General features: G+C 44.0%; 6 protein-coding genes across 6 annotated transcripts; 4 read left to right on the top strand and 2 right to left on the bottom strand.

The window, feature by feature from the left end:
- Positions 1 to 5,531: 5,531 nt before the first annotated feature.
- BP5553_10377 (Uncharacterized protein) lies at positions 5,532 to 7,178 on the top strand (the record flags this gene model as incomplete). Its single annotated transcript, XM_032019000.1, has 1 exon — positions 5,532 to 7,178. The coding sequence occupies one exon, from the start codon at positions 5,532 to 5,534 to the stop codon at positions 7,176 to 7,178; it is 1,647 nt and encodes a 548-aa protein (XP_031865024.1).
- Positions 7,179 to 7,738: 560 nt separating this feature from the next.
- BP5553_10376 (uncharacterized protein) lies at positions 7,739 to 8,266 on the bottom strand (the record flags this gene model as incomplete). The annotated part of the gene is made up of 2 exons (XM_032018999.1): positions 7,739 to 8,059; positions 8,087 to 8,266. The coding sequence occupies 2 exons, from the start codon at positions 8,264 to 8,266 to the stop codon at positions 7,739 to 7,741; spliced, it is 501 nt and encodes a 166-aa protein (XP_031865023.1).
- A 174-nt stretch (positions 8,267 to 8,440) lies between these two features.
- On the top strand, positions 8,441 to 8,761 carry BP5553_10375 (uncharacterized protein; the record flags this gene model as incomplete). The annotated part of the gene is made up of 1 exon (XM_032018998.1): positions 8,441 to 8,761. One exon carries the CDS (start codon positions 8,441 to 8,443, stop codon positions 8,759 to 8,761), a length of 321 nt encoding a protein of 106 aa, XP_031865022.1.
- A 42-nt stretch (positions 8,762 to 8,803) lies between these two features.
- BP5553_10374 (uncharacterized protein) lies at positions 8,804 to 9,151 on the top strand (the record flags this gene model as incomplete). Its single annotated transcript, XM_032018997.1, has 1 exon — positions 8,804 to 9,151. The coding sequence occupies one exon, from the start codon at positions 8,804 to 8,806 to the stop codon at positions 9,149 to 9,151; it is 348 nt and encodes a 115-aa protein (XP_031865021.1).
- Positions 9,152 to 12,679: 3,528 nt separating this feature from the next.
- On the top strand, positions 12,680 to 14,702 carry BP5553_10373 (Lysophospholipase; the record flags this gene model as incomplete). Its single annotated transcript, XM_032018996.1, has 3 exons — positions 12,680 to 12,734; positions 12,808 to 14,448; positions 14,566 to 14,702. 3 exons carry the CDS (start codon positions 12,680 to 12,682, stop codon positions 14,700 to 14,702), a joined length of 1,833 nt encoding a protein of 610 aa, XP_031865020.1.
- An 878-nt stretch (positions 14,703 to 15,580) lies between these two features.
- BP5553_10372 (uncharacterized protein) lies at positions 15,581 to 16,349 on the bottom strand (the record flags this gene model as incomplete). Its single annotated transcript, XM_032018995.1, has 3 exons — positions 15,581 to 15,748; positions 15,813 to 16,007; positions 16,110 to 16,349. 3 exons carry the CDS (start codon positions 16,347 to 16,349, stop codon positions 15,581 to 15,583), a joined length of 603 nt encoding a protein of 200 aa, XP_031865019.1.
- Positions 16,350 to 18,392: the final 2,043 nt, after the last annotated feature.

Raw genomic sequence — 18,392 nt, 5'->3', positions numbered from 1 at the left:
GTACTTCTGGCGCAACTCCTAGTATAACTCCTGGCGCAATTCCTGGTGCAGCTCCTAGTACTCCTGGCGCAACTATAGCTGTAAGTATGATCACCTTGAAATCACCTTGAAATCACTTTCAAATCGCTAATAAAACGGTCAGAGAACTACTCCTACTCCTTCTAGTTCGAGTCCTATTTCTGTTCGTACAGTATGTACTATAGCTTTCTATTATATCTAATAATATTATACTAATATTTATATTATAGAAACTGCCAATAGCTACTTCGTCACAGTCAGAGCAACTTGAACTACTTGTATGTATTTTTGTTTAATTATATATAATATATTTATTAACTAATCTAAAAATATATAGTTACTACGCCCAGATGAACTTTTTCAGGGGGACCTTCTTCAAGGGTATCTACCCCAGCTTCACACAGTATATATATCCCCTAGCTCTTTATTATATTAATAACTTATATTCTTTAATAGACTTTTATTAATCCTCAAAACACGCTTCTTTCTCAATCAACTTCATCAGTAGGCGCATCTAATAGGACTCGACCAACTGTATGTAAAACGTTTGCTAAGCGTTCTCCTATTGTTTTAGTCCCCTACGTCTCAAGCTATTGATTTGTCCTCTTTCCGCGACTGCTATTATTTACCTATTGAGGCATGTATCTTTATAATATATAAAATATCTTACTAATTTATATAATAGAGTATCTACGATGACTTTCCTTCTGATAATAATCAACCACAAAGGATAATTGTATATATTCCTATTATATTATATTTTTATAAACTAATAGTATTATAGGATCGTTTACACGGAAATCCAAATCAGCCAAAAGGAAAAGAAGGACAGCCAGTAAGATTATTTATAAACTATGTATAATTCATTTTATAACTAATTAATATARGCTACAAAAAAAGCCCGAATTCAAAAACAAAATAGCTTACCAGCTAGCCCAGAAGCGCAAGACGATACAGACAACTCTATTCAGATACGGGACTGTCCTCTTTTAAACGGGGTATATAAAACTCTAAAATTCTAAAACTATACTAATAATATTTAGAAGCCAAATATAAATGCAATGCGAGTACAGGTCCAACACCTATATAAGATTAGAAATAATGGTCGATGTGATTTATGCCGCTCAGATAGTAAGTATATATAAAACGAATTAAAAACAAATTCTAATTAATATCCTACTAGAGCGTAAATGTCCGGATATACTTGCAGATAATTGGGAAAAGTCTAACTGCAAGATTATCCAACATTTTATCCAGCCAGAGGACGACTAGCTGTTTAGTCTTATTATTATTTCTTTAGTACTTTTCTTTTCTAGTATTTGGAATTTTAGTTTTTATTATTATATATATATTCAATATATGTTTTGCAACTAATTAAAAGATGATTCTATCTATCTACTAAAAGGCGTAGGTAATATCTCAACATTAAGTAGTTCATTCTCAAGCTTTCTAGCCTGAAGCTGTTTAATCCTTACTTCCGCTTCTAGTTGCTGGACTTGAAGGTTACTCATTTTTGTCTCATGACGCTCGCGTGCTACCCTTGCCTGTTTCTCAAGTTCCCATTCTTCCCGTTTCTTCTTCGTTTCCCAATTGACTTCTTCGTAATTATTAGACTTTGTTAGTCTATCCTGAGCCAGCTCCTTTCCTATACGCTTTACACGCTTCGTCCCTCCGCTACTTGATACTACTGGCTGTGGCTCATATACTTCTGGGACCTGATCAGAATTATCAGGGTCTGTTGAAGGAGTTATAAACTTGAGCCGCCTTTTCTCTAATCTTTCTATATATTTATTAGTATATAGACTAAAGTCATTTTATAAACGAATTCAAGTTGATTTAATAATCGTTTAGTATAACTCCACTTACTGATTTTATCGTAGATCGCATTTACGGGATTTGGAGGGGTATATGAAGACTGAATACCATAGCGTTTATATTGGTCAATATATTCTACTAGCTTTTTGTCTAAGTTGATGCCCCTAATATATAATTAGAAAACGATTCGAACTCAATTACAAAGTACATACTTTAGAATTGCTAGTAGAAGTRCTTGCCCCCTCCCAGTTCGATTTGACATCGACATTAACGAATCAAGAGACTGGTTTGTTCGAGTACAGTTATTCCAAACGTCTTTATCCCCTTTCCAAAAGAGAGGATTAAGACCTGACTTAATCCACGGGACCCGTTTATGAGCTGTATATGCTGCTTCATTAGGGCTATAAGAATAAGAATTAGAAATAATATATAAAACGAATTATATACGAATATAACTTAAAGGGAGAGTACTTACAAATTCTTATCAACTTCATCTAGAATTGTATTAAACATTTCTTCGCTATTAACGTTCAATAGCTCACGCATAACCTCGCCCCATGCAGAGCCAGATGGAAAGCGCGCTTCAAGACCACGGAAGAAATGAGTTGTACAGTAAATAAGAGTCCGCTCGACGTGCCACTGCCAAGGTCTCTTTGGGAATTCAGGATCAATTGTCCAAAAGTAAAGACCCAATGCTAAGACAGTTAGTAAGTATTTGATAAGTATTTACCAAGTACTTGATAAGTGTTTGAGAAGTAATTAAAAAACTTACCATGAGCTTGGGCAGGACACATATCTACTACAATAGCCTTGATACCCTGGCCATGTATGTGGTGCCACTGTAGCCCTTTTCTAGGCTCGGCTTGCGAAAGTATATTATCTGCTACTGAGAAGAACTCCATAAACGCCTTATAGTATGCCCAGATTGACTGCTTATTGGTATAAACTCGACCAAAACACATTACTTAAATAATTAGATAATAGTTGTAAAACGTTTGCAGAGTATTTACTTACACCGTTGAAACTCTTGCATAAACTGTCCAATAAGAATTTCATTAAACTGCCCATGAACCCGTTTATATGACATGTCGATTTGTATAGTATTACAGGTAGCCATACATTCGATTTGCTTTGTAAATGCGCAGGAAATAGTTCCAATATCGCCGTTATGTACCATATTCCGAATATATGGGATCTTCCTACTTTGTCCTTGGTGATACGAGATATAGTAACTCCAAACACCTATATACGTTTAGAAAATATTAAAAAAATATTTACAGAAGACTAACCTTCCCAGTCAGTACCGTCTGGATATTGTAAGTAGATCTGCGCCCGACGTAGAGCTGCAAACCGACTAGTATTAAATAGTGTAGGGTCAAGAGTGCAAATATCAGCGTGTGGATCTTTCTTCTTGAGGTCTATATATAGACTAAATAGCCGATGGCCATTAGGTGGAATAATATGAACAGGAGTCCCTTAAAATAGTTAATAAACGTCTCAAAAACAGAAGTAAAGTATATTATATACCTGCTATAGCTCCGACTTTAATATGCCTCTRGATCTCTTTGATAACGAGCTCGCCAATTTCTTGGGGAGTTTGATTAGGAGGAGGAGGGTTATGAGAATGAATTCCATGTGAGGAAAATAGAATAATCGGTGTCTTCTTTAAGTCGACTGGGATTAACATGTTGAACTTGACTGAACATGGAATCTTCTTTATTAGCTGGGAACTTTGATCATGCGGAACTCCTATAAATATTGTTAGTATTTGGCAATTATTTAACAAGTATTTAACAAGTATTTGAAAAACATTTGAAGAATATTTATATAATACTAGATACGTACCACAAAGACGTCTTCGTGATGTTTGAGGGAGCGTGCGAAAACACTTCTCTTGTACTCCATCGTAGCCATACTCTAATAGCTGGGCTAGATGTGCAAGGTGTATATGAGCGTTGGTAGGGATGGAGTAGTAGTAGTGGTGCGCCTTCTTTGCATATGTCGCCTGATTGCAGGTAATATAATACTTTTTGTTTCCATTTAAATCCTATTAATTAAATAATTAGTAAACGTTTTATAATTATTTGGAAAGACTATACCCTATGTTCAGACTCTCGTACAACAGGCAAACCGCTACAAGGTCGACTAAGTCCAGTATCATTATAGTAACTTGAAAATGGACAGCCGTTCCGGTGTGGACTCTTGAAATCCCGCATAACTGCATTATATAGACTACATAATTAGAAAACAATTTCAAAGTAGAAGGTAAACACTTTACTCAAGAGTCGGTTTGTATGTATCAACAGGGTGATATTCCTCCATAAATAGCCGTTGTACAGCAGACATTCGCTCTGCTTTTCTATCCCAAGCATCTATATCCCATTCCGTATGCGGGTCTAAAAGAGACTCGTGATGATGGGTACATACTTTAACTCCTGAGCAGCGGAACGTAGTTCGAATACATGGGACATTATTTAGGAATTCGGATCGAGTTAGTTTATTATGCGGTTGATATGTTGATGAATAACTATACTGGACCTATATAATATTAATATTTATACATTTTGTAAACAATTTCTATGTAACTTACATTGTACATTAATGTTTTAATTGTTAGATCTAGTGACTCTAGATACCCAAGGGCAGAGAGACAATAGCCTACGCCGGACTTTGATGTTTTTGGATACCAAGGTAGACGGGTGCCATAGAAAAGTTCAGAGACTCGTAGCCCATCCAAACTAGGATTGGTAAAGATTTTTGGGATATTTTCATTATCTTGCATAGAAGTAGTAGGCTCCTATAAGTAATTAGCAAATATTTGATAAGTATTTGGCAAGTATTTGGCAAGTATTTGGCAAGTATTTAGCAAGTATTTGGCAAGTGTATACGTACAGAGAATGAATTGTCTGGAAACAACAGAACATCTGGGAGGGGAATAACAGGATACTTCGTTTCAGCTTCCTGGTAAAGATATTGTTTATCATCTAGGGAGAGACTTGAATTGCGGAGAAGCTCCTCAGGTATAGGGGCAGCAGTATTCGACATAGCTAGAAATTAAAGCTTTATATAAGAAAAGTTGGTCATATAATAGAGATTAATAGTATATACAACAGACGAAGGCATATTTAATACAAAGCTTTAATTGCTCTTGTCGCGAAACACACACGTTAATCGCGCACRGTTATTCTGAAGTTAAATGACATTAATTTCACTTTTCTTAAATTACCGAGCTTCGAATACAAATCTTTTTTAAAACACTTGACAAACGTTATTCAAACATTATTCAAATGCTGTTTAAATGTTCTCTTAGAGGGTCATCTCAGGTCCTTATTTGCACGGCCATTAACTAGGGTGCCCCTACTAGTAGGACTACTATGTTAGGGTTCGACCAGGCGCGCCCGGGTTTAAATCTAGGGGGCTGGCCAGCCACTGTGCGCGTTTAGGTGCAAAGCTCGTATGGCCTATAGCTAGACCCTGTTTAGTCCTTGTTAAGGGCCATTCCAGCTGCTGTGACCGGTCATACCAACTACGCTCTGCGTAACCAGTGCTAATGCAAGCGAGCGGTTCAGCGTCACGTGAGGGGCTTCACCCACGTTCCTTGCGACACGAGGCTGACGATACATTTCATCCACCACACCTGGCTTCTTCTACACATACCATACCTAACATGATCACCATCACCATCACGGTCAGGTAGCATGCCCGCCATAAGACAAAGACTCGGCTCACGTGATCTGCTGGAGTACGATGCCAGGTACGGCGTGTTGATCTGTCGAGAATGCCAGTACGCCATTCAGAAGAGCGCGCTGCAGAGCCACCTGCTCCGGCACAAGATCTACCGCCTCGAAAGACAACGTTTATTGTCCTCCATAGCTGAACTCGACCTTCTCGAGCCGGACCATGTGCCCCTACCTACCCCAACCTCCTCACCAATCGAGGCTCTACCCACCTTCTCTGGCTACTGCTGTGCGGCGGCTGGGTGTGGAAATCTCTGCGTCAGTTCCAAACGCATGAAACGCCACTGGAGCGAAATACATGGCCTCAGCGAGCCCCCTCCTGATTTCTCCTCCTTCGCCCGTCCGGTGAAACTTCAGACGTTCTTCCGTGGCACAAAACTTAGGTATTTCGAGGTCGCTTCTTCGCCGGCAGGTACAGCCGGAGCGGCGCGGCTGGCTGCCACTGATAGTGATGGTGGTGATGAAATGCATGATGAAGGGCATAATGAGGAAAGGCACGGTCACCAAAGTAGCGATGAGCAAAAGAATGGTGAGCAGTGGAATGATGCAGGCCCATCGGCGTCACCACGCGTTCCAACACCCCTCGGGGCCCCTTCCCCGTCATCTCTAGTCGACTTCGACCTGGAAACACTGACATATTTCCACCATTTCATCACCACGACGAGCCTCACCCTTCCTGGCGCCGAAAACCCACAGCTCATAACGCACTACTGGAAGACGGACTTTGTTCCCCAAGCCCTGCGGCGGCGATGGCTCATGTGCGGTCTGTTAGCCATCTCCACGTGTCATTTAGCTGCGCTTGCGGACAACACGACGATCGCGCGGGTCTACTGCGAGCGATCAGCGCAATTCCTTACAGGATTCTGCGTCGGACGGGAAGAGACTGTACAACGTGACTCGGGTACGGTGACCACCGGGGTCGAAGAGGAGGCGAAGGCAGGCCGTCAAGTGAGCTGCGTGTTAAGTTTTGCACACTGGGCATTGGCTGAACTCAGGCTCAATCTCGGGATTACCCCAGAGCCGGCGGCCCCTCGTCAGCTTCAGTCCATCATGACGACTATTCAGAGCTTCGAGGTCGCCCACTCTACGCGTCGTCCCGCCGGTGGCAGTCGCCGACTGGAATCGTTCGCTAACGCAAAGAGAATCTTGGAAATGAGCAGCTCATTAGATGCTGGGAGCATTGGTGCATGTTCCTCTAGTCATAACATACCCTCTGCGCTACTCGACTGCCTTCGAACGCTTCCATCTCGCATGGCAGAGATGTTCGGAAGACCAGACAGTGGCCGGGACGTCCTCGCCACTCTGTCAGCCATTGCCGCCCTGGCTGAATGTTGTGAGACCAGCTTCGCGTCTGATGATGTTGGGCCAGCGTGGCGCGGTATGGCGGCGTGGCTGACCAAGGTCCCGGATCGATTTAACCAGATGGTTTCGCGCCGTAGTCCAGCGGCGCTTGTGGTGCTGGCCCATTGGGCGGCGTGGCTGGTCAAGCGAGCCGAGGATTGCGGCTGCTGGTTCCTGAAGGGCACTGCGAAGACGATTCTTCTCCAGATTGCAGAACGACTTCCTGCAGACGACCGCGCAGTCCAGACCCTGTTGGAAGGCTTATGACGTCGGCAACGAAGATCCAAGCACCGCTAACTAGTAGTTCTAGGTAATTAAGAAGTAAAAAAGACTGTTATAATTACTAGAAAGAAATATAAATAAAAGAATTAAAGAATTATCGTTAAAATATATAGATTAATTTAGTAATAGTTATATCTAGTTGAGACGGGATTCCTGGCGGATGGGGCCAGCAGGAGTACCAGGACCACCGGGCCCCCAGGGAGAGCGTGGCCTACAAGGGCCAGCATGAGCGCGAGGAGAGCCTGGTCCGTGAGGAGAACAAGGTCTACAGGGGGAGAGAGGCGTACATGGGCCAGCAGGAGTTCGATGGGATCCTGGTCGGCAGGGGAACGACGTCCACCGGGGGACAGATACCCGCAAGTGGTAGCAGTACAGCTGGTTATTAATGGTTGAAATTGTTTTCCAGCTGTGCCGAAAGAACTGTCCAGATTCTTGATTATATCCTCTTCCCAACCAATGTAGCCCCGAGGTACGGTATAAGTGATCTGAGGGACTGCACTGTTTCAGTGGCGATTTCATCAGATCTCTAAAATTTGGGGTGTCGCCTAGGAAGGTGGTTGAACTTCGTAGGCCATAGCCTGTTGACGACGACCCCCTTTCGCTCTGCCTGTAGAAGGCCCCACATCAGACATTGGCTCAAACGCAACGAGTTGGTTGTTAATACCAATATCATCCTCTGAAATCAAAATTACCGTATTCGTCCCATCGGCAGTCACTGCTTGGAAACATGTTCGTGGGACCAAGGGATTGAATGGGGTATCAAACGGTCTAAACCTCTTTCTCATGTACTTCTTGGTTACCCGCTCAACCTCGGACGCCTCTAAAAGATTGACCAGGAGACTGCCATCGGTCCTCCAAACGCCTCGCTCTTAAATATTAAACTCAATACGGACCTCAGGTTTGATCTGCAACTCTCCCAGCTGCCGGGCCGTCGTTAGATCAACGTCGTCTGTCCTCACAAGATCCCCATCGGAGGCGACAAGCTCATCGATGTTCTCAACAGCCTGGCCTTCACCGGATGGACTCTCAGGGATATTGGCAGGTCCATTTGCTATAATTCTCTCGAGATCCATCTGGGTGCCCCGCCCATCGTCCCTCTCTAGCGAGAGAAAGGAGTTGACACTCTCGCGCGTTTCCCTCACATTCTCCGCCAGGGGCTGCCACTCCTGCTCCTGCGCGATCTTCAAGGAAAACCCTCGTGTTATTCGCACTTAACAGTTTCACGCTCTTATAAACTCTTTCGCGCTATGAGTGTCCTCCATAAAGATGCGCAGGTCGCTGGTGGATCAGACGATAAAGTGTATTACTTGAATTTCACCACCTCCACCTTCATGAAACGCCAGAAGCCTCTTACCGAGAGAGCCGTTAGCATGACGGGGAAACCTATCGAAAACCCATGGTTCAAAGAACGCTTTCAAAACGAAGCCGCTGCACTACAACTACTCAGAAGCCAAGCGAAGATTCCAGTACCTGGCTTAAGATCATGGAAGGAGGACAGCGAAGGATTGCTGTTCCTTGAGACGGATCATGTTCGGGGAGTCCAACTCGAAAGGGCTGGGGATGAGTGACGGATGCCGAACCTCCATTTCCTCAATGGAGAGAATATTGGCATGAAGTACGACGAATGCGCCGACTTAGCTCAGAAGAATTTCAATCAGTTCGTCGGAGAAAAGCTTCTACCTGAGCTGAGGAGTCTCAAATCATCCACGACGGGACTCAATGGATTGGTGATCCCACCCACGTGGATCCTGGGCTCCGTCGACCGACCAAGTTGGGAGCCCAAAACGTCCGACAAGGAAGAATATGTTATGACCCATGGCGATCTCGGACCCCACAACGTCATGATGAATCTGGAAACATTGGAGGTGATCTCTATCATCGACTGGGAGTACAGCGGCTACTTCCCCCCGGGATTTCAGAAATGGGGTGCTACACGGGGGACATTTCGCACATTTTAAGGATGAGGATCTTGCCCACAAACTGGCCGTTGGGAGAACGACTGGACCTCTCTTCCATAGTAATAAATGGGTTTAGTCTGTTCTTGATAAACAGCTACTTTTATATATATTGGCTGTGGCCTCGTTCATGTTAGCTTTTATCAGGATACAAAACTACCAAGCCCTCGCATGATCATAGAGCATTGCAGGCGAATCAACGCTTAGTTTACTACAAGGTATATATGCACAAGTGTTTGATTCTATGGATTTAATTTGATAGTGATAGGAAGTGAGTATAAGCTCTAAGAAGACTAGGTTGGCTGGTTGAAAATATGTAGTAATGATATAGGGTACTAGGTAATTCTTTTGTTACGTTGCAATCAGCTTTCCATCTTTGCACTTCTCATTTCAAGCTTTCCTATCTTTAAACGCTATATAGCTATGTTAAACGCTTTTATTAAATGTTGTAGTTGGGGTACTTACCTTGCAGGTAAGCGTTCTCAAGCTTCTGCTCTAAATGAGCTGTTTGTTATAGTTGGTAAAGGATAGGTCTATTTTTACGCTAGTATAGGCTTAGGCTAGAGGGGGCTAGAATGTTGAAAGGGGGAGATCTTTTGGTTTTTATCTTCTTTCCTTGCTATATTTTGGGGTATGTCTTGAATAGTTGCTTGAAAATTATTTTCTCTTGGGACTTAACGTCTAGCTATTTGGTAGTAGTGCAATTTGACCTTAATGTTAAAATATAATAAAATTAAATTTCCTGCGTTATAAAATTTTGAAATGACCTTATTTGATAGATATGCTGTTTCTCTCTGGTAAAGGCTGGGGTAAAGGCAGCAAATAATTTCACCTTTTTATATCGGAATTCTTCAAGTCAACGGGGTCTAATAGTATATAGAGGGGTCCTGTATGTTGTATATATATGTCTTGGTCAGATGCTCCTTTCCCTCCTGCTCCTTCACTTGGCACGTGCTCACTAACCTTGACGCGTATTAATAGCTCGGCCTTTCCCTCGACCTTTCTCTGCATTTGACTTGGAGGTGGGGAGAGCGAGTCTCGTGGCGGATAGGTAGGTAGCTGGTTAAGAGGTGGCCAACGAGTTCGGAGTGCGTGACTGCTCTTGGGGTAGCCGTTTTGCCTAACTCCTTTCTATCTTATTGATCTATTATTATTTTTCACTGCCGGAAGATCTTACCTGGGGGGTCACACATAGGAATTCATGCTGTCCACCTCTCCTTTCCTCTTGAGATTGTTTTCAAAGACCTTCCCAATATCGGGAACTCTCTGCGCGTGAGAAATGGACAAGGGCGTTTCATCAAAGGCTGCCAAGGTACATGCTGCGGGGTGTATCATAGTCTATTCGGGAAGGTTATACTACCTCAGGAAAGATACGCAACAAGTCTCAATTAAATATCAGTGAACTAATGATAGTCTATAGGCAGAACTCAAAACCAAGCCTTCTCCTCGTACAGTTATTCAAGTCCTCTCTTAAAGTTTCAATTTCCCTTGAAACTACGCTAACCACGAGAGAAAATGGCGATACCCACTATACAGTGTTCTATTCAGTTGTAGAAAGGTAAAAATTGTAGGAACAAGTGGACGATAATACGACACAAGAGGACGAGTCGCTCTTCGGGCGGAAGATTTACGGGACAAGCTAAGACGAAAGACGAGATTATATATTGGACCTAGCATTCAACAACAGCGAACTGGTTGTAGAAGATTGTTGTAAACGTGCTCTGTCGCGGGAACAAGGGGAATTATCATGAGAGCGCTTGGTCATCAGGTGCTCAAGCCAGCAAGGGATATAGGTGTGGCACAAATTTGGGTGTAGGGAGATGTCGAAATTTTTTAAGAGTATTCATTGCAAGATATTATTTGCAAGGCCCCAGGTCACACAAGGCGTGGCGTTATAATTAAGTGTGTGGAAATCACACTATCAGTGAGGTGGGTACTGCAAGTTGCAGCTGGCAAGTTTGCCTTGGCAGAAGACGGAGATGGCGTGTAAGAAGTCCTGACGCTGTAGCAGTTATAATACCGACTTGATAATAGATCAACGAGCTGATTCCCCAGTCTCAGGTCTTCTGGCTTTAGTGCCCAGATCTAATGGATCATCCGCTATAATTGTCTGCCCTCGATATATCATCAGCTCCGTTCTAATGATCAGCAACCTTGTATTAGGCTAAGTCCTGTAAAGGTGAGTTATCTACATGTAGTTCACACTAACTAGCTCCGCTTCCGCGAGCCGATGAAACTAAAGCATCTAACAGCATTAGAGTCTATTGGGCACACAGCTCAGCCGTCTGTCTTACCTCTATACGGAAAATAATTTTTGTGTTATTGATGACGGGATTGACTGTGCTGTAAACACAAATCACAATTCGATTTGATGAGAAAATCTCGAGCACAGCGACCTATAACGGCATAGTCGGGCATCTACTCTGGCCAACCTTCGAAACGGTTTCGGATCGCGCGGACGCAAATGCAGAAGTCGGTGGTGAAAACGGTGTTCTATTCGTGGGTGTGTTGGGGCGTATGCGGAGTAGTTTGGTCTGGAATGGAGGCTGGGATGCATATCGGTATGCCAGGACCGTTTACGCACACTACTGGCTGGGTAGAAGTAATTCTTTGTTCCTCCGGCCGGTAAGAAAAACGACTACTAAGTTGGGCGCGAATATGAAGCACTGACGCCTGTCTTAGACATTTTATGTCAATGAATTATCTTTTAAAGCTACAACATATTACATGTATTAAACATGTTATCGCATACCATCTATATTTCACTCCCTCGATGTCACACCACCTGTGCTCAATTGGCGATCCGTCGTTGCACAGGCGACCCACACTCGCCATCCTAGCTGTTTTAGTTAAGGTTCTCGCTTTAATCCGTAAGTTACTGTATTCTTAAGCAACGTGGCGCAAATTACTGTAATACTATATAGTAATAGGAATAGCATAGGTTGTAGACCTGATAAGGGAGGGCTACGTAAGTGGCTGGAAATGGTAGCTGCGCGAAGTGAGTCCCCAACCGACAAAATCGGATACTTAAAAACACATGTTTTCGCTTTCTATATGCCATTACATCACGGGCCGACGCCAGGCGTCCTAGTGTTCAGTAGTGAACAGGGATACACATACAATAACCTGCACAGCATCTTACTCTATTATTAGCCCGCTATTTAGCAGAGACCGCATGCTGTACCTCTACATAATAGAAAGTCAATAAACTCATACCTACGCCCGAGAAGAAAGACTAAAATTATATCTTGTGCACCTCCAGCAATACCTGTACCCCAATTATCGACTCTGATAATTTACGCGCTCGTTCTTGTTACCCGACCTATTGTGGGACCTCTTACAATAATTTGTGGTATAATACGTCTGGGACAGAGGCTATGTTAGCTTTGACGGCGTTACATCTTTGTAACGAAATATTTTTGTTCTGACCTGAGCATCACAAACTGCACAAAATATTATTGGCTTCCCCCCTCTCTTCAATTCGAAGCTTTGATTATCTCGAAAGTGGTTTGAACAGGCAACTATTCCAGTATGAAGGGAATATGTGGGTTTATTGCATTCGTCGGGATTTTGAATGTTTTCTCCTGTATGTATAACTCGGTCCTATCACTCCCGAATTGATATCTAGTTAAATATTTTTGCTAATATCTGTCCTCTAGCTCAGGGCATGATACCTTGGGATGTGTCTGACAAGGAGTATGCTGCGATACCTGGTGCTCATAGTATGAAGCGTGCGGCACCTGATTCTCCAACTGGGGGATATGCGCCAGGGAATGTCGAATGCCCTTCGAGTCGTCCAGTTATTCGAGCTGCGTCTGCACTTTCCGACAACGAGACCGCATGGCTGCAACTACGAAGAAACAAAACAATTGGGCCGATGACTTCCATCCTTACTCGGGCTAATATTTCTGGCTTCGACGCATCGAAATACATCTCTAGCATTGCTGGTAACGCTAGTGCTCTGCCAAACATTGGAATTGCGATATCGGGCGGAGGCTATAGAGCAATGTTAAATGGAGCCGGCTTTGTCGCTGCTGCAGACAGTCGAACGGAAAATTCTACAAATGCGGGTGGAATTGGAGGCCTCTTGCAGTCTGCGACATATCTCTCGGGTCTTTCTGGTGGTGCTTGGCTGGTCGGCTCACTCTACGCAAACAATTTTAGTACTGTCACTACTCTACGTGACGGGAGCCCTGGCTCATCTGTTTGGGAATTTGGAAACTCAATTCTCAAAGGCCCTGATTCTAGTGGATTGTCAATCGCAAACATTGCTGACTATTACAATATCCTTCAAGCTGATGTCGATTCAAAATCCAATGCTGGATACGAGACGACCATCACCGATTATTGGGGGCGTGCCCTATCCTTCCAGCTTGTCAATGCTTCCAACGGTGGCCCAGCATATACCTTCTCATCAATTGCACTGGACAAAAGCTTTGTTGACGGCGAGAGCCCGTTTCCAGTCCTAGTCGCTGACGCCCGTGCACCTGGAACCATGATTATATCCTTAAATTCAACTGTGTACGAATTCAATCCATTCGAGTTTGGTTCATGGGATCCAACGACGTACGGATTTGCGCCACTCCGTTATATTGGGTCCAATTTCTCCGGCGGAGTTGTCCTACCAAAGACACCTTGTGTGCGTGGTTTCGATCAAGTTGGATTTATCATGGGCACCTCGTCTTCTCTATTTAACCAGTTCATTCTCCAAATTAATTCCACGGCTATGCCCAATGCTATGAAAAACTCCCTAACGTCGATTCTCGAACGAATTGGTTCTAACGAAAACGATGTCTCTTTATTCAAACCGAACCCCTTTTTTGGCTATAATAATAGCACAAACGATAATTCCCATTCAAGCCAGTTAACTCTTGTAGATGGTGGGGAGGACGGCCAAAATATCCCTCTCTCGCCTCTTATTCAGCCGTTTCGGGCACTGGACGTCATCTTCGCCGTTGACTCCTCTGCAGACACAGGCTTCTACTGGCCAAATGGCACCTCTCTTGTAGCAACCTATCGACGCTCTCTTAATGCTACACTCGAAAATGGCACAATCTTTCCGGCTATTCCTGACCAAAATACGTTTATAAACCTGGGTCTCAACAACCGTCCCTCTTTTTTTGGCTGTAACGCTAGCAATCTCACTGGTGAAGCTCCACTTATTGTCTACGTACCAAATGCGCCATACATCATCCAGTCAAACTTTTCCACGTTTAAGCCAGACTACAGTAACGTTGAAAGGAACCTCATGATTCAAAATGGCTATGATATAGCAACGATGGGCAATGGTACTATGGATAGTGAGTGGCTTACCTGTGTAGGATGTGCAGTCCTCAGCAGGAGTTTTACAAAGACAGGCACGCAGGTCCCAGCTGCTTGTACGAAGTGTTTTAATAGGTACTGCTGGAATGGAACAGTGAATTCTACTTCGCCGAATAATTATGAACCGGCATTAAAGTTAGAGATTAGCGCCGCGAATTGTGCCAGATTTAACAGTAAGGGCTTTATGGTTGCTTTTCTTTCTATGGCATTTTCCTTGCTTGCTAACCTATGATAAGAGTGTCTTGAATAAACTAGCTGGCAATGTCCTCTAATAATTGTACTTATCTCTTCAACCGTCAATTGGCGTATGGCGTGTTTTCCGAGAAAACACTTGAAGGGTTCAAGACTCCCAAGTGGATAAATAGGATTTCTTGTGCTTTTAAAGTTCCAAAGGTGTCTGTAACATGCCTGTACTTGTGTGTTACTAAAATCAACACGAGAACGTCGAACAATTTGAAGTATTTTCACTCAAAACACGTGATGCGCCAATGGCCGGTCGAAACGCTCGTTCTGCATAACAATTCTAATGGGTTCTATTTCTTTTACCCCCTATAATACGTGTTAAACTTGATGTTTTTTTTATAGCAAAGGTCTAGATATACGTATGATAATTTTACGGTCTCTTAAATTTACCTAATTCTTTAACTAAGTATATCGATAAACCCAAGGTATTACACTTGAGAGCAAGCGCGCAAATACTAGAGAACAATAGAAATGGGAATTATAGGGAAATTAAACAAGTAGTATAGAACCTCAGCTGAGTGTTTCTATAAATAACACAGTGGACGATCTGTAGCGTCATGTTACCAAGATCGTTTCGCGTAGCAGCAAGAGGCAGCACTCACACAGCAGAAGGTAGGTATGCGACAAGCCTTCGACAAGAAGTGGTAGAAAGGGCAATCTCAGAGAGTCACAGATAAACCAATTCATTTGAGTATTAGGTTATTAATAGCCCCAGTCACCTGTAGCCATCAAAATTTGTAAGAACATCAGAACCAACCGAGCGAACTCGCCCTACCTCGACCGCAGAGTCAGAAAGAACGACATACATAACCACAAATCATGTAAACCCCAGCTGATCATTTTGGCATGGTATGGTAATTTGCAGTATTAATGGGGTTCCTGGATCCCAACAGATTGAGGGGCGGATTCAGTAGTCTCTTTGGCATGCCCAGCATCATTCTTAGGCTTGCGCCACCGACGTGTCATTCGAGGGACGATTCCCACCTCACTATCGGAGGACCTCATATCTGAAGCTTTTGTGCATACGTATATTCCCTATTTTATTATGTCAGTAGATAGTCTTCCCGGTACCAGGGATTAATAGGAGTGCTTGACTTACAAGTATCCCGCTGATAAACCAGGCCCAACCGCCAAGGAAACTGAAGGCGAGAGTAGTCCGCCACTCTGAGCATCCTGTTGTTCCGATGGCAGATTGAGTAATTGAGACTCGTGGGACTGTATACCAATACCTGCCCCAATAGTATCCCCAAGTGTTCCAATACCAATGTGATTCGCATCCACCGGATACAGTGAGCTATAGGTCCATATTACTATAAGACAGACAAAACACACTCTTAACAGTAACAGTAGAGTAACTCACATTACACAGCAACCCAAAAGCAACCATCCAACATACCCAGAGGGTAAAGTCGAGAGCGAAACAGTAGAAGGAGTACTTTAGCGGAGGTAAAAGGACGATCGAGACGAATATGCTAATGCCAGCGATTACCTCAGCGTAGATGATCCGAGAACCTGCGTTGGCATGGGCAGTGGCTATAAAGTGCAGATATCGTCCTAACATGCCGGCGACGATAGCAGCCGCAATGAGTTGGCAAACACGGAGGATCACCGAACAGGTCTTCGATGCAGCACCCATTATGGTATCAAATGTGATGATAGTGGAAGATTTTGCTGAGTGCCACGTTTGTAGATATGATAATCTGATAACTACAATGCCACTCGAGGAGACAAAACTGGGTTTCTGAGTAGAATGTTGGGGGATAGAGACGGGTCATATAAATAAAATGACCCGGCGCTAGTCTATCAGAGCACACCGGGATATTTTCTGGGGAGACGCAAGTATTGCGACACTGCACAATGTAGATGAATTTCACGATGCCCAGATAGACGCCATGGCTGGGAATCAGCCATCCTCGCTGCTCTGGAATGAGATTGGAGGATTCGATAGCTGAAGTGACGTGGATCTTGTCTGTCGCAAGTTTTTCGAAATCACTTGTTAGCTAGTAAGCCAGGGTTTAGGGTCTCGATCGATTGATTAATAAAAAATGCTTTCGCTTCGACGCATACGCGCGGTGCTGAATAAGGCTGGCTTTCAGCTCAAGTTTAACATGTGAACTACTGTAGAATGCTAAATTGGCCTGTAAACCTTATTGAGTTGCCATCAAAGACTCCGCCGTGTCTACATTAACCAATAGCGCTTCCCTGTCCTCTCAGGGCCATGGATTCATTCCGTCAGCTGTTTTCCCCACCAAAAGGCGGCAAGCCAACGATTGATAGCGTACGGAGAATCCCACTGCCGATATCCAAGTCAACGCTGCTTAAGGCACCAATAATGACTTGACTTCAAAACGTGGCTTTTAATGGGACAATCGTTATTTGTTTCTAAATCACTCAGCAGGATTGATCCTTCCACCCTTCCACCCTTCCACCCTCGACCCTTTTGGCAGAATGGGCAGGACCAGGCTGGATATGCTGCTAATTACAGAAGTAAAGTGTACAGGAGTAAGCGGTTGGCAGAAATAAGAGGTCCATAGAAATAGGAGTGAGTAGGACAGCAAAAGTGGTCTGATACAGAAAGTCCAGACCTACGCCGGTACTTCCCTATCTAATAGGCTGCACTTTTTCCATGCAGCCGCCCTTTTGCGATATGTAACAAAGCTTGAAATGTGTTCGTGGAAAGATGTCAAGCGAGGCCTCCTGCGATGCGCAACAAAAAAGTAAAGTCTGTAGCGGCTTGCAGCTCTCCATCGGGGACATCGAGGACATTTTGCATGGGCGATATAATGCAGCTACGACGGCCGACGCGGTTTGTTCTTGGGGTGGGCATTTCGAACTACTGTCTTTTTAGACGGATTCTCAGGATAGCGTGCACGCTACATGAGGCTTCTAAGGCTATTAGCTTGGTCTCAAACCCTTCTTTTAGTAAAGTTTCGATTAAAATATGATGTGCAGCACCTAGTTGCAGTGCCATGGCCGTGGCCGTGGCTGACACGAAAGCAGGGAAAAGCGGAAGGCAGAATAGGTTACGTGTAGCGCGAATTCTCCTTTTTTACCTTACCAATAAGCACCTCCCTGGTACAAGCCACATAAGCCACAGCCCCACCCCCGCAGTCTCTAAAAAGAGTTGAATAAAAAGATTTAGCGGCACGTAATTCGCCTTTTACTGTACATTCCTGCTTTGACTGCTCAGTAACTCGGGGTAGGCCGGACAAGTTGTTGAGTTTATCGGGGCAGCTCAAGTTAATGTTATTTCTGTCTTCGTCGCTCATCTGAGCTGCTGCAGTTGCCCAAAGGTCAATGCTTCGCACATGCGGAGGATCACGTCGCAGGGGGTTCGGAGGAGGGTTCGCAGCCTCAACACCTCAGAAAAAAGCCCCATCCTTAAACTCCATTTATCTGTGTATCTACAACCAGGTTATGGGTGGTTCCCATCCCGCCACCCCCGTCTCCTCTCTGTCTGACCCCTCCCACTATGCGGAACTCCTCTAGCCTCGATTAACAACTGTTATAATGAGCTATTGCCACCGACAATGACGTCTCCTGGGCACTGGGTTGGGGACCAGAAAGCGCCTTGGTTTAATGATCATCATCGTCTTCAGGTTCTGGTTCCGAGTCAGAGATGACTACAAGCTTGAGAGGCTAGGCAGAAATCGACAGAGATGACTTTCCAGCCGATGCT

This window comes from Venustampulla echinocandica, assembly GCF_003357145.1.
Source record: "Venustampulla echinocandica strain BP 5553 chromosome Unknown scaffold_14, whole genome shotgun sequence".
NCBI lineage: Eukaryota > Fungi > Ascomycota > Leotiomycetes > Helotiales > Pleuroascaceae > Venustampulla > Venustampulla echinocandica.
The sequence above is the reverse complement of the archived record's forward strand: the minus strand, read 5'-3'. Positions and strand labels throughout refer to the sequence as shown.